Genomic DNA, 14,612 nt, shown 5'->3' with positions numbered 1-14,612 from the left:
TTACGTTGAATTATTAAATACTTAGATTGATTAATTAAGAAAGTGAATACAAAAGTTTTTCTTCTTTTGTTTGTAAAGAAACCAAAAACAGGGATCTGATTGAATAATGAATGGTACTAAACTAAACAATTTACCCTACTTTCAAGTAAATCCAACAATTTGCTCACCCTTCATTTCATTTTAATTATATAATTAAGAGTGATTTAGGCGTTAACTAATCCAACTTGCTTGCAATTTAAGGCAATTCCACTAAGCACAAAAAAAAAAAAAGAAAAAAAAGGAAAAAAAAACATTCTTCCAACTCTCATCATATGCGCGTGTATTTCACGCCTTCCCCCATCTTAGATATCTCTTTTTCGTTGTCGCACCCTGTTTTCATCTCCAAAACTTAAACCTCTCAACTTTCCTATTAAACCCTAGATCTTCACCGGTGCTTTCTCATTCTCTCACCGCCGACCACCATAAATGGCTGCCTCCGCTTCACCTACCCTCCGTACACCCTCCTTGAGGACTTCCCTACTTTCTTCCTTCTCTTCTAAGCTTCCTCTTCCTTCCGCTTTTTCTGTTAATCTTCGTCCACGGAGTGTTGGCGCGCCGCGGTTTGTGGTTTTGGTATCTGCGTCTCTTAATGCGAAACCCACGGTTCTTGTTGCGGAGAAGCTCGGGGAGGCGGGTCTTGATTTGCTTAAGGAATTTGCTAATGTTGATTGCTCCTATAATTTGAGTCCTGAGGAGCTTTGTACCAAGATCTCTCTCTGTGATGCGCTTATTGTGCGCAGTGGGACTAAGGTTAGCCGTGAAGTGTTTGAATCATCTGGAGGAAGGTTGAAGGTCGTTGGGAGAGCTGGTGTTGGCATTGACAATGTGGATCTGGCGGCCGCCACTGAGCATGGTTGTTTAGTGGTGAATGCTCCCACTGCTAACACGGTAGCTGCCGCTGAGCATGGAATTGCTCTTTTGACTGCAATGGCTAGAAATGTTGCCCAAGCTGACGCATCTGTTAAAGCTGGTACGTTTTTCCTTTTCTGTTTTGTTTGACCCAAACATTTCGTAGAATCTTTGTGTTGTGTAGTTTGTTGTTTGCTTTGGATCTGCTCGAGAACATGGAAAGAGGAAAAACTTCGGAAACATCTCGGCCTTTTATCTTAATACTGAACCAGCATTTCATTTAAACTTGTCCGAAGAATTATTTTAATGTTTAAAGCGAATGTGCTCTAAAAGAATTCCTTGTACGTTTTGTTTTTTAAGTTTCGATGCGCGTTTTAAAAAGTGGAAACATGTCGGGAGGTTTTACTTAGAAATTTCCTATCTCATGCTTGTTTAGTTTGAACTTTATGATTTGAAGTAATTAGCGAAGAAATAAACAATTTCTCTCGGCATCGGGCGATCTCTTTCCCTTATGGGGAAGTCCGTCGGTGATATGATCATCAGATTTACTGGAGTAGATGTTGTATACGAGATATGCGTTTTTTCAAAGGAACTTCTTATGGGTTTACATTTTCTCTTCCACCGCAGGGAAGTGGCAACGCAACAAATATGTTGGTGTCTCACTTGTGGGGAAAACACTGGCTGTAATGGGATTCGGCAAAGTCGGATCTGAAGTTGCTCGTCGTGCAAAGGGACTTGGCATGCATGTAATCGCACATGACCCATATGCCCCAGCCGATCGTGCTCGTGCAATAGGCGTAGAGCTTGTGGGCTTTGATGAAGCCATTGCAACTGCTGATTTCCTCTCTTTACATATGCCTTTAACTCCAGCCACGTCAAAGATCCTTAATGATGAGAATTTTGCAAAGATGAAGAAAGGAGTAAGGATTGTGAATGTTGCTCGCGGAGGAGTAATTGATGAAGAAGCTCTTGTAAGGGCGCTGGATGCTGGAATTGTTGCTCAGGTTCTTTTTCTTCCTGCTACGTTAAAGTTGAAGTTTCCTAATTATCATAAAACTCAAGGTGTATCACGTTTCTTTTCCCGATAGGCTGCACTTGATGTCTTCACTGTGGAACCACCTCCTAAGGATAGCAAGTTGATTCAGCACGAGAATGTCACAGTAACTCCTCATCTTGGTGCTAGCACAATGGAGGCTCAGGTGTGTGTTTTAAATCAAAGGACTCAAAGTTTGTATTTTCCATTTTATGATTTTTAATTATCTTTGCATCTGTTATGTAGGAAGGAGTGGCTGTTGAAATTGCTGAAGCTGTTGTTGGAGCCTTGAAAGGGGAGCTTGCGGCTACTGCCGTCAATGCTCCGATGGTTCCTGCAGAGGTAGAAGCCCTTAGTTTTGAAATCTTCTCTCACTCTTATGTTTCGTATTTTCATGATCACTTGAATGTCTACCTGAAATACTACCTAGTTCTGTTTTTGCTGATCACTTTACCATTTGTCGTTGTTTGTTTTCCCAAGTGGTGATATCTTTAGATTTTCTGATCATTATGCCATACAATTGAGTTTTTCTTCTTTTGAATGATTGTATACCAAAAACCTACTTCCCTATAATGTAGTGAGTCTAGTGATTCTCGTAAATGGATTACTTTTTTTTTTCCCTTTCTCTTCTTTGATTTGTTTGTCGTACTACTGATCATCAAGATCTGCTGACTGATGATTGTGACTTGCATTATTCATCGTACATTTTATTTTCAATTCTCAAGTTTCTGGTACATAATAATGTTAACACAACTTTATTCTCCCATATAGGTGTTAACAGAGCTGAAACCATTTGTTGAACTCGCTGAGAAATTGGGAAGACTGGCTGTCCAATTGGTAGCCGGAGGAAGTGGTGTGAAAACTGTGAAAGTAACATATGCTTCCTCTAGAGCTCCTGATGATCTTGACACCAGGCTTCTTCGTGCCATGATAACCAAAGGTCTCATTGAGCCCATTTCCAGTGTTTTTGTGAACTTGGTGAATGCTGACTTCACTGCCAAACAAAGAGGACTAAGGATAACCGAGGAGCGAGTCATTATCGATGGGTCGCCTGAGAAACCATTAGAATACATTCAGGTCCAGATTGCGAACGTGGAATCCAAATTTGCCAGTGCTATATCAGATTCTGGAGAGATAAAGGTGGAAGGACTTGTTAAAGATGGAGTCCCTCACCTCACGAAGGTTGGGTCTTTTGAAGTCGATGTTAGTCTGGAGGGCAGCATCATTCTCTGCAGGCAAGTTGACCAGCCAGGTATGATTGGAAAGGTTGGAAGCATTCTTGGAGAAGAAAATGTTAATGTTAGTTTCATGAGTGTTGGAAGGATTGCGCCTCGAAAGCAAGCTGTTATGGCCATTGGTGTTGATGAACAGCCCAGCAAGGAATCTTTGAAGAGGATTGGTGATGTCCCAGCAATTGAAGAGTTTGTTTTCCTCAAGTTGTAGAATGTAATATGGTCATGAGCTTGACCCTCACCCTTTGCTTCACTCTTCCCTTCTCCCCCAAAGAAAAAAAAGAAAAAACTTGTTGGTCTGCGAACCATCCTCTCGGGATTTGGGTACATTCCTACATATCATGTTTGGCCCCAATTTTGACAATTTTCATTTAAATAAAGCTGGTTTATTATCGCAACTATTGGAATGAAGAAATATATGCTTTTACTAAGAAATGAATTATTTACTTTGGTTGGATGTTCTCAGTTTCTACAGCTCTGGAACAATAGTAAAGAGTTATATCTCCTGATCTACAGATGGGTTCCACTCTTCAAAATGACAGCTTTGGGGTACATGGATCAATAAAGTAAAATTGCCTTGCCTTGTTTATTAGAAGTGATCAAAATGTTTCAGTTTATGAACCCAAAATGGAAGGCACCTCAGCAATAGTTGTAGGTAGAGATATGTTGAAGTTATGAAGAGCTAAATAGGCAGCAATCCCGGCAGCATATCCCGCAAATGCAAAACCGCTAACCTGTGGACGAAAACAAAGCAACTCAATCTCTGGAAATGGTTTCTACTTTGAAAAGAGAAAGAACAAGTTTTATGTTTGGCTACCTTTCTTAAGTACCAAAAGAAGTCCACCTTCTCCATCCCCATGAATGCAACTCCAGCTGCAGATCCAATTATAAGCATGGATCCACCAGTGCCAGCACAAAATGCAATTAGCTGCCAGAACTCAGAATCTTGAGCGAAGGACGAGAGGTCGTACATTCCCATTGTTGCTGCAACTAATGGTACATTGTCTATAATTGCTGATATAACTCCGACTGCACTCGCAATGAGTTCAACATTTGGAATATGAGCATCAAGGTAGTTTGCTAACTCACGTAACACCCCCGCAGCCTCTAAGCTGGAATTCACAAATTAGACTTGGTTCAATAGGTCCACAGTAACTTTACCTCCACTAATAGAAGAGGAGACATTATATTAGCAAACAAAATTACAAAAATACACGAATGTGAGTCATTGCATCTTGATGTAAAAAGACATCAATTTGGTTACGTTGCATTTTTGCGCTTAAGTACAAGAAACAGTATAAAATCTGGAATGTAGTGTAAAAGGTGCATTCACCTGCTGACTGACAAAAGGATACCAAGGAAAAATAGCGCTCCCTGCGTATCGATACGAGATAAAGCCTGAGGAACTTTCAACCTTTGCCTTTCCGATTCACCATAGTGAATAGCATCAGTCAGAATCCACAGAATTCCAAGACCAAGCAGCATACCCATGTAGGGTGGCAAACCTGTGAGGGCCTTGAACACTGGGACAAAAACTAAAGCTCCAACACCTACAGAAAAGACGAGCTTTCCTCGAGGAGCCATCTGCTCAGACGCCATAACATCAGAAAAATCCTGTCCCTTCCCATTAACTTCACTGAAGCCAAGAAGAGAAAAAAAGGAGCAAATAAGTTCAACCTTAACCGGATTCATCAAAGAAGTCTTGAATTGCACAACTAAGAAATCAACTTAGGTACAAAACCTATACCTTGTAAGGGACAGCAGGGCCAGCGGTACTGCAAGTGATACAGCAGAAGGTATAACCAAGTCCTGCAAACAACACCAATACAGTTGAAGGTCCTTGAAAGAAAGCAGTAGACCAATGGGTAGCATGGACCAGTAGTTAATTAAATGGCTATATCTTGGCAAGATATGACGATTGCCTTTATCAAGGACATGACAATTTGAACTAGCTTTGTGAAGAATGAAGTTGAGGGAATAACAAAAGAAGGTTCGCTTCACTACCTAATCATAATATTGAAGCTCTCTCAAACACCTCTAAACTTTTATGAAGTCAAGTGAGCATGACAACACATAAAAGGATACTGAGTAGTAGAAACAACTGAGTTGTCGAACTACCAAAAAGTTACTACTTGGTAATATGTTTCTGTTTCTTTTTTTTTTTTTTTCTTTTTTTTCCTAATATCATATATATGGCAATAAGAGGTGGAAAAAATCACCTTCTACATGAAATGTATTATATAATGGTGTCATAGAACTTATTCTTATGTGATATAAATACGCCGCGTTCATGAGTTTCATACGAAAATAAGTCCATCGTGCATCCAAAATATAATTCATCTGTAAATAGATACACATTAAATCACAATACTTCAGAGAGAAGAATACTTTGAGTGTTGGCATTGTTGTTATCTGACCATGTATCCATAGCATGGTGGTTGTTACATCTCCAATAGGTGTCCACGCACCACCCGCATTTGCTGCTATGACGATTACAGCTCCAAGTAGCCTGTTTCAAGTAATCTGTTACGATAAATGATCATACAATTGGCAGGAAAACAAAAAGGTCCACAATAAACTAATGGAACTTTCTAGATGCTGGATGATAGAATCCATTGAACTAAATATTAGACAAGAAATACATTTCACACCCTTTTATATCAATCTAGTTTTATGGTCAATATTGAAAGCAATAAAACACAAAACACGACTTACATGGAAATCTGAGTATCGGGAGAAAAACCACGATATTTTTTTTTCAGATTATTTTCTAATAAAAATACAATAGGTCCAAAAGGGGAATAAATAGAATAGTACAAAGAGATAAAAAAGGAAAAAATATTTAGGGCAAATCTCCCAATAGGGCCCCAATTTGCTAGCACAAAAACTGATGTTTAGTCTGACAAACCCCTTAGTGAGAACATCAGCAACCTTTTGGCTCGAAGGGATGTACGAAATGCATATGCTCTCATTGTCAAGTATTTCTTTGATGAAATGCCGATAATCCCAACATGTTTAGTTCTATCATGTTGAACTAGGTTGTTAGCAATAATAATAGCGGCTTTATTATCACAAAAATACTTCCTTGGTGTTTCATACTCCTAATGAAGATCAGACAAGATTTTCTAGAGCCAAATTTCCTCACATATTCCCAAACTCATAGCTCAGTATTCAACCTTAACGCTACTTCTAGCCACAACACTTTGCTTCTTACTCTTCCAAGTTATAAGATTGCGCCATACAAAGGTACAATAACCGGAGGTAAATTTTCTGTCAACAATAGATCCTGCCCAGTCTGAGTCAGTATATGCCCCAATGGTCTTCTTGTTTGACTTTCTAAACATCAACCCTTTACTTGGTGTCGTTTTCAAGTATTTCATAATTCTGTTGACAGCTTCCCTGTGTTCATCATAGAGAGCCTGCATAAATTGACTGACAACACTCACGACAAAGGAAATATCAGGACGAGTATGGGATAAGTAAATCAATTTACCCACAAGGCATTGATATTATTCTTTATCAATTAGAACTTGATCATTAAAGTTTCCTAGTTTAAAGTTGAATTCAATAGAACTGTCAGCATGATGACATCATAACATACCTGTCTCGGTTAGCAAATCATGGATGTATTTTCTCTAAGACACAAAGATGCTTTCTTTAGATCTAGCCACCTCCATCCAAGAAAATATTTCAGATTTCCTAAATCCTTAATTTTAAATTCACCACCTATTCTATGCTTTAGTTAGACTAATTTCTGCCTGATCCTCTCCAAACAAAACTATGACATCCATATACACTATCAGAACTGCAATCTTTCCTGTCTCGGAAACCTTTGAAAATAAAGTATGCTTAAAATGCCCCTCACTATACCTTTGGGACTTGACAAAAGTAGTGAACCTGTCAAATCATGCTCTGGGTGACTATTTCAAACCATGTAGAGATTTTTGGAGTTTACATACCTGCTGACCAAAAATCTAGGTGCGGGGCGCAATCTTACTTTCCTCCACTAAGTCTCTATTCAAAAAAGCATTCTTAACATCCAGCTGGTATAGAGGTCAATCTTTGTTAGCAACAATAGATAGCAGGATTCTAGTAGTATTCAACTTAGCAATTGGAGAAAAAGTTTTTGAATAATCAACACCATAGGTTTGAGTAAATTCCTTTGCAACTAACCTTGCCTTGTGTCTATCTAGTGTTCCATTTGCTTTGTATTTGAGAGTGAACACCCTTTTGCATCCAACAATTTTTTGTCCTTTAGGTAGAGCACAAATCTCCCAGTTTTATTCTTTCCCAGAGCCTTCATCTCTTCAATGACAACATTCTTCCATTTATGACACCATAAAGTAGTATGGATACTTTTTGGTATTATGGTAGAATAAAGGCTTGCTATAGAAATTATCATAGGAAACATAATTATAATTGGAATGTTTTGTACAAGATGTAGTACCTTTTCTCAACGTAATGGGAATGTCTGCAGAGGGATCATACTCATCAATTTTTCCTATATGACTTTGTTCAGCTTCATTATTTCTGGTTTCTACTTTGACCTCAGTTCTTCCACATTTTCCAGAACAACATCATACCTGTCATTCTCACTCATCTTAATCAATATAAGGTTTGGTAGGGTTTTCCACACCTTGATCTCGAGGAGCTTTAGAGTCTTGGAATGGAACTGACTGACTAGTAGGGGTCTCAACTTTCTTTCTCAGATGTCTCCTATAATACGTTTTCTAGGAAACTTAGTTTGTGGATAGGACTATGTGATGAGGATAGAAAGACACGATACTAGGAGTAGGTTTGATAAACTCTAAGGTACAGTTAGACTCCCTACTCACACTCTTCTCCCGAAGATGGCAAACAAGAAAGTAGGGTCGGTCCTCAAAAGAAAGTAACATCCATAGTGACAAGTATTTTATGGACGACAGATAAAAACATTTATAACTGCACTGATGAAGGGGACACCCAACAAACACACAACAAACCTAAGCCCGAGAGGTAAATTTGGTCTGGTTAGGGACGAAATTATGGACATATGCAACACACCCAAATACACAAAGGGGAACCTCATAAATTAGACGAGTAGAAGGGTAGGATTGATAAGAGAAGACATACTATTGATTAAAATAAGTTGTTGTAAGAATAGCATCTCCTTACAGGCATGAAGGAAAGGAAGTAGATTGCATAAGAGAACGGGTTACTTCTAGAAGATGGCGATTTTTCGCCCGGCTACCCCATTTTGTTCAGAAGTGTAAGTGCACGAGCTTTGGTAAACAATCCCTTTGGAGACTAAGAACTCCCTAAAGTTATGGTTTTGGAATTCCCGACCATTATCACTCCGAAGAATTACAATTTTTGTATGGATTTGAGTTTCAATGGTACGATAGAAGTTTTGGGAAATAGAGGAAACCTCATACTTATCGATGATAAAGTAGACCCAAGTAAGACGTGTATGATCATCAATGAAAGTTACAAACCACGATTTCCCAGATGAGATGGTGACCTTGAATAGACCCCAAACATCATTGTGGATAAGGATAAACAGTTGTGTGGGTTTATATAGTTGTGAGGAAAAAAAAACCCGATGTTATTTTGCCCGAATACACACATCATAAGATAGAGAGGAGTCATAATTTTAGAAAATAGATGAGGAAACAAACACTTCATAAAGTAAAGTTCGGGTGACCCAATAAAAAAAAGCCACAACATCCAATCATGTTCAGAAATGCTAAAATAGTTTAGACAGTAAACTAGTCCTAGAGATACTACTATCGAAGGTATCATCATCAAGGATGTAAAGTCCCCTGCTATATCAGACGGTGACAGTCGTCCTCCCTGAGCTCAAGTCCTAAAAACAAACAGACTCAGCTAAGAAAGTAGCTTTAGTACAGTTCACAGGTGATCTTACTGATTGATAACAAATTATAAGAAAGCTTAGACACATGCAAAACATTTTGGAGAAAGAGACCGAGAAAACTATTTGCCCTTTGCCAGCAATCAATGCTAAAGAGCCATCAGTTATCCGAATTTTCTCATTGTCGGCACAGGTTGTATAAGAGAAAGTGCTCCGAAGAACCTGTCAAGTGATCTGTAGCCCCTGAGTCCAAAATCCAGGGATTCTTCCCATCAACACTGACAAGGCCAAGGGATTAAGGCATACTTGACTGAGCAATGCCACCTAGAGGAAGAGGGCTGGTTTGGCTAGCAATAGGGCAAGTTGACTAAGAGGTGCTGGCAATCTCACTAACATCGACACGCCCTGAGTTCTGTTGCTCGTTGGAGGAATGTTTCTTACCTCCTAGGGGACGACTGTTGAGTTTCCAACACTGATCCTTAGTGTGCCTTTGTTTCTTACAGTGCTCACAAACAGGGATTGGTTTCCCACTGTTCTTCTCACTAGCATGGGTCGAGAAACGAGCATTAAAGGCAGCAGAGTCAGTTATATAATTCGAAGGCAAATTAGGAAGGAAAATTATCGAGTTCTTTGAATACATTGGTAGATCGGTCGATTTAAACTGTGTCGAGGATTCACCAACTTCAAAACCATATTTGCTATGGATTTGGTTAATCCTGGGACCACAAAAATATGGTTGCTGTAAAGGATCTGTATAATTTTGGTGGCGGTTGTCCGTAACCGGAGGGCATGGGCAATGTGTGGTGCTATGGCCGACTAAAAGGGTGAGACAGTTGGATAGTCGACTGAGCATAGAAGAGATTGGGTTGAGCGTTGAGACGAACGGATAGCGCACATGGGCCCACACCTTGACAGAGGCGGCGCGTGAGGTTAATTCTGGTCGAAGGGCTGCGCGAACGACGACAAGGGTTGTCCCATTGTGACCGTCGGTGGCTTTTGAAGTTGTTGGAGCAATTTTTCCATGGTGGCAACAACGGTACTGATGGCGTCCTTGGTGGCAGCGGCTTCTTGTTTTATTTGGGTTTCTCCTAAACTATTTTGCTTTGCTCTAGTACCATATCGAAAGCAATAAAACACAAAACACAACTTATGTGGAAACCCGAGTACTGGGAGAAAAACCATGATATGTTGTTATTATTATTTTCTGATAAAAATACAATAGGTACAAGAGGGGGAATAAATAGAATAATACAAAGAGATAAAAAAAGGAAAAAATATTTAGGGCAAATATCCCAATGGGCTAAGCCCACTAATTCTAACAATCAATAACTAGACTCCTTGAACATTAGAATTTTATCAAACCATAAGAGGTTACTGAACGGTAAAGTAAACAAAATAAGAGAAAAAAATACTACTTTTCAGTATAGAGGTTAAGAGGAATGCAGCAATAAAACAATCATGAGTATATAAAGTGTGTATCTATGATACCGTACTTGCGATACTCTGATGGCGGAACTAGTTTTCGCAATAGAGAAACCATGATAATTGTGGTCGTCAGGTTGTCGAGGATTGAACTTAGAAAAAAAGTTACAAACCCAATCTGCAATACAAATTTTTCAGATCAGTTGTGTTTTAGTATAGAGGTTGACCTAAAAGTAGAGATTAGTACAAGCTGAAGGTGAAGTAAATAAGAAAAGAAGCAATCCATCTCCATCTTGCCCGATTTCCACTAGAAGTTTACTTTAGAATTTTCTTCACTCAAGGTTATAATTTAAGTTGCCATATCTGCCCGTACATAGGTAAATAATGGAGCAACCTTGCTATTCAATGGATCAACTAGAGAACCATTCTTACATCCTAAGAGCTCCTAAGATGGTAACGTATCGTTGTCGGACATGTTTTCGACACTGACATGCAGCCGACACGCCAACTGACATGTCGAGACACAGCCCTGACACGACTAGAGAAAAAAGAAACACATAGAAATGGCCCATTATCCGACCCAATGGCAATAATTATTAGGTTTCTTTTCTTTTTTCAATTATTAGGTTTCTTCACGCTCTCTTCTCCAATTCTCCCCACCAGGTCTCTTCTCCAATTCTCCCCACCAGGCCACCAAGCCACCAAGCCTCCCTACCCTTCGTCATGTTTTATGGCTCCAAGCTTGTTATTTTGATGTTTTTAATTGGAATCCTTGTTATGTAATATGTTTAAATGCATGACATATTTATTTTTTTTTAACTTAAAAATTGACGTGTCCTCAACGTGTAGTGTCCTACTTTTTTGAAAAATCGTGTGTTGCCCATGTTGCGTGTCGATATCTACACTTCCTAATTACATCAATAAGGACCAACGAGAGAACATCTTAGAATTTTACTAGATGATATAATGTTAAATTTGCCTTCACTCATTAGCACAAGCTTTTGGGTTAGACAGAGGTCTAAGATGGTATCAGAGCAGGTGATTTAGGAAGTCCCGTGTTCAAACTCTTGCAATATTATTTTCTCCCCAATTAATATTGATTTCCATTTGTTGGGTCTTCTACATATTCCAAGCCCTCAAGTAAGAGGGAGTGTTTGATGATATAATTTTGGATTTGCCTTAACCCTTTAACTCAAGCTTTTGGATCGATCGGTGTTTTAAGAAATTTATATAGAGCAACAACTGAAAATTTTCCACCATCACTAAAAAATCTGCTTTAGTGAACTATACTTGAAATGTTAGTTGATAAAACATACAGAAAAGTTCTAAATATTTTCCTGTACTCAATTCATCAGTCTTCCAAGACTTCTTCATTGTAAGTTTTAACCGATAAAAATCAATACATGTAGTGATCTTCTATTGTAAAAAGAATTGTATGAAAAACACATCGACAACAAATGTTAATTGGAATGGAAATAGATCATACTAACCACCCAGAGGAGAGTTCGTGGTTTTCGAGTGGTTATACTGTCTGTAACCAACTTAAATCCTTGATGGGCATCAATGATCTCCACTATGGTCATTGCGCCGAGTAAGAAAAATACAATTTCACTGACTTCTGCTGTGGCATGTGTTAGCTCTGAAGCAGCAATTTCGGTGGATGGAGCCTATAGTATGAAACTATAATAAGAGTATGATGCTGGAAAAAGTATGATAATGACTTAGAAAGCAATAATAAAACCCCAACAAGCACGAAAAGGCAGCAACAGCAATGGAGGATTGCATTCAAGGAAGAAGCAATCACTTTCCATTCGGCATACATCTTGTATAGTGTGCATTTTTAGTGATAACTTTTTATTTAGTCAACTGGACACTAAAGAAATCGGTTGTCCTTCAAAAATACAGATTATAAAGTTTTGGTATACTTTTGGAACACTGAAAGGGGAATTTTTAATTTACCAAATAGTGGTACTGATACAACAATAGCTGCATTAGGTCCAATGATCATCATTATGTTTCCAATTTCAATTTGGATGGAGAAAGTAGAAATTGTCAGTGAGATTCTCAGTTATTCATCAGGGAATTCTAACACTCGTGAAGAGCGAGTAACTCAAAGCTTATATAGGATGTTGAAATTATCACTCTTCCAGAAATTTATTGGTCTAATTGCATACACCAAATACATTTGATATAGATACTACTCATAAGTTATACCTACAACCATATGCACAGGAAAAACCTTCTAACACAACGAAAAGCTATGATTCTGCATTCAATCGGATACACCCGAAACTAGACTTGAGAATCTGGATCTTACCCCAATACTTCGAATAACCCATAACCCAACAGCCATCAATAATCCCACTCCACTCTTGTTGAAGGCAAGAGATTCTTCAAAAATGATTCCAGCATATCCTATACTAAACAACAACACCATAGCAAGATCCTGTATGACAAGTTATATGAAACATAGAAGTTCATAGATTAGCATTGGGCGGTGAACTTCGTACTAAAAACATTTAGTAGAGAATAAGAAACAAAAACAAAATTCAGACTCAAGACCAAACATAGAAACCTGATTAGCAGCAACCCAGGAGTGATTAATTGCCACTGTTCCAGTAAGGGCAGCTGCAAATATTGCAAAAGCCTTTACTAAATCAGTCTTTGGCTGGTAACTATCTTCAAAATCCTGTGAACTTACTTCATCAACTGAGCATAGGGGATCACATGTTCCTGACTTGGATGAGAGTTCCTATTATTATATAAACAGAGATGAATACAAATGAACTACTTTTATGATTTAGATGATAATAGTAGAGAATAAAGGATAGGATTAAATGAGAGATTTCCATAATTAACAGGATCCAGAAAGCATAAGCAATCAAATTTTTATGTACTTTTTCACGAATTACCCTACAAAACAATCAAAGTTAATTCCAAAAACAGCTCAAACATCTAGCAAAAGTTTCAGTAAGGGAAACCTCCAGTTGTTTACTGAAGCTGGGTGGAGCTTGCAGTTGCTCAAACGAAGAAGAGCTTTTATTCTCATCTTCAGCCCGCACAAGAAGGTTCTTACCAAGCAACCTTGGAGTTCTGACTCTACTCAACGAAGAACCATAGCTAGTGTGAAAGGGGAGTGAAATGGGAGACTGGGACTGAAGTGCAAATCTCTTCCAATGATGAGATGGGGGCAAATGAATCCCAATAGAGAGGGAAGCCATTAGATCAAGTTCGAGCTACAGCTTTAAGAAATGGGACTGTATTACAAGTAAACGGGATTCTATACGTCAGAAAAAAAAATCGCTATTCCGTTCTGGGGTCTTCTCGCTACGAAAGAAATTTCAATCAAATCGTCGACAAATTTCAGTAGAGCTGATTTGGGAAATGGGATTGCAAAAAATGGCTTAATCTCGAATTTCACAGTAAGATTCGGGTGTCAAATCAGCTTGAATCTACGTCGCCTCGCCAGCTTTTATCAGGCTGTGGACCAAGTATTATCTCCTCAAACAAAAGGATTGATTGGGTTTGTTTATCGAAATTTTCTCTGCACAACAAAAGGGATATTTGCAATGGTGGTTCACGATTGCAGGAGAGTGAGAAGAGAACCGGCAAAAACACGAACCCTTCAATCAAAAAGAGGTTGGGAACTGGGAATTTTTTGAGGAAGTGGCCATTTGCTGCAGCAGGTGAAGCTTTCAGGTTTTGATGAATTCATTTTTTTTATTAGTGAAGTGTGGAAGGCGAAGATAAGTTGATAATTTCGAACTTTGGGTGATTAACGAGACACGTTGATGATTCTTCTTAATCTGTATTAAATTGTCCAATTCCAGCCCAAAATATTTCCTTTTTCATAATTCTGTTTTTGATGATTTGGATTTTGGAAATTATTCTTGGGTTGAGAGAGTTGGGTATCATTTCAAAACTCATAAGCATTCAACGATTGTTTATTAAGGCTTAAGCTTATGCTTATATTCATGATTATTTGATTAGGGAAAAAGTTTAAGCTTATATTATATCCCCATTTCTAACTGTTTCATTTATAAGCTACAAGTAGATCATTCTAATCCAAACTATAAATATAGTTGAATTGACATCAAATATATGCTATTAACATCAAGATATGTTTCTCCCATCTGTCACTTCGCAAATTGTAAATAAAAATTTTAAAAAATTTATTTACCTAAAA

The 14,612-nt window shown here is 38.4% G+C and overlaps 2 protein-coding genes and 1 long non-coding RNA gene across 3 annotated transcripts; 1 reads left to right on the top strand and 2 right to left on the bottom strand.

Moving 5' to 3' along the window:
• The first annotated feature begins 240 nt into the window (after positions 1–240).
• Positions 241–3,551, top strand: LOC103496183 (D-3-phosphoglycerate dehydrogenase 1, chloroplastic). The gene is made up of 5 exons (XM_008457941.2): positions 241–1,009; positions 1,516–1,892; positions 1,977–2,087; positions 2,168–2,263; positions 2,693–3,551. The coding sequence occupies exons 1-5, from the start codon at positions 466–468 to the stop codon at positions 3,362–3,364; spliced, it is 1,800 nt and encodes a 599-aa protein (XP_008456163.1). The 5' UTR covers positions 241–465; the 3' UTR covers positions 3,365–3,551.
• A 9-nt stretch (positions 3,552–3,560) lies between these two features.
• Positions 3,561–14,352, bottom strand: LOC103496182 (sodium/proton antiporter 1). Its single transcript, XM_008457939.3, has 10 exons — positions 13,408–14,352; positions 13,002–13,178; positions 12,744–12,872; positions 11,917–12,093; positions 10,498–10,604; positions 5,542–5,662; positions 4,901–4,962; positions 4,487–4,789; positions 3,971–4,265; positions 3,561–3,887 (listed from the first exon to the last, which is right to left on the bottom strand). Exons 1-10 carry the CDS (start codon positions 13,645–13,647, stop codon positions 3,768–3,770), a joined length of 1,731 nt encoding a protein of 576 aa, XP_008456161.1. The 5' UTR covers positions 13,648–14,352; the 3' UTR covers positions 3,561–3,767.
• LOC127149799 (uncharacterized) lies at positions 5,884–10,489 on the bottom strand. Its single transcript, XR_007821507.1, has 2 exons — positions 7,327–10,489; positions 5,884–7,196 (listed from the first exon to the last, which is right to left on the bottom strand). It is a non-coding gene; the product is annotated as an uncharacterized LOC127149799 (long non-coding RNA).
• Positions 14,353–14,612: the final 260 nt, after the last annotated feature.

The sequence above is a fragment of the Cucumis melo genome, chromosome 6 (assembly GCF_025177605.1).
Source record: "Cucumis melo cultivar AY chromosome 6, USDA_Cmelo_AY_1.0, whole genome shotgun sequence".
Lineage (NCBI taxonomy): Eukaryota > Viridiplantae > Streptophyta > Magnoliopsida > Cucurbitales > Cucurbitaceae > Cucumis > Cucumis melo.
This window is presented reverse-complemented; position numbering and strand designations above follow the sequence as displayed.

Excerpts from the sequence above, each read along its gene's own strand:
- LOC103496183 (XM_008457941.2), top strand. The coding sequence starts at position 466 with ATGGCTGCCTCCGCTTCACCTACCCTCCGTACACCCTCCTTGAGGACT. Across the intron at positions 2,088-2,167 it reads CTAGCACAATGGAGGCTCAG|GAAGGAGTGGCTGTTGAAAT; the intron begins GTGTGTGTTTTA and ends TCTGTTATGTAG. Across the intron at positions 2,264-2,692 it reads CTCCGATGGTTCCTGCAGAG|GTGTTAACAGAGCTGAAACC; the intron begins GTAGAAGCCCTT and ends TCTCCCATATAG.
- LOC103496182 (XM_008457939.3), bottom strand. The coding sequence starts at position 13,647 with ATGGCTTCCCTCTCTATTGGGATTCATTTGCCCCCATCTCATCATTGG. Across the intron at positions 13,179-13,407 it reads GCTTCAGTAAACAACTGGAG|GAACTCTCATCCAAGTCAGG; the intron begins GTTTCCCTTACT and ends ATATAATAATAG. Across the intron at positions 10,605-11,916 it reads CACGAACTCTCCTCTGGGTG|ATTGGGTTTGTAACTTTTTT; the intron begins GTTAGTATGATC and ends TTTGTATTGCAG.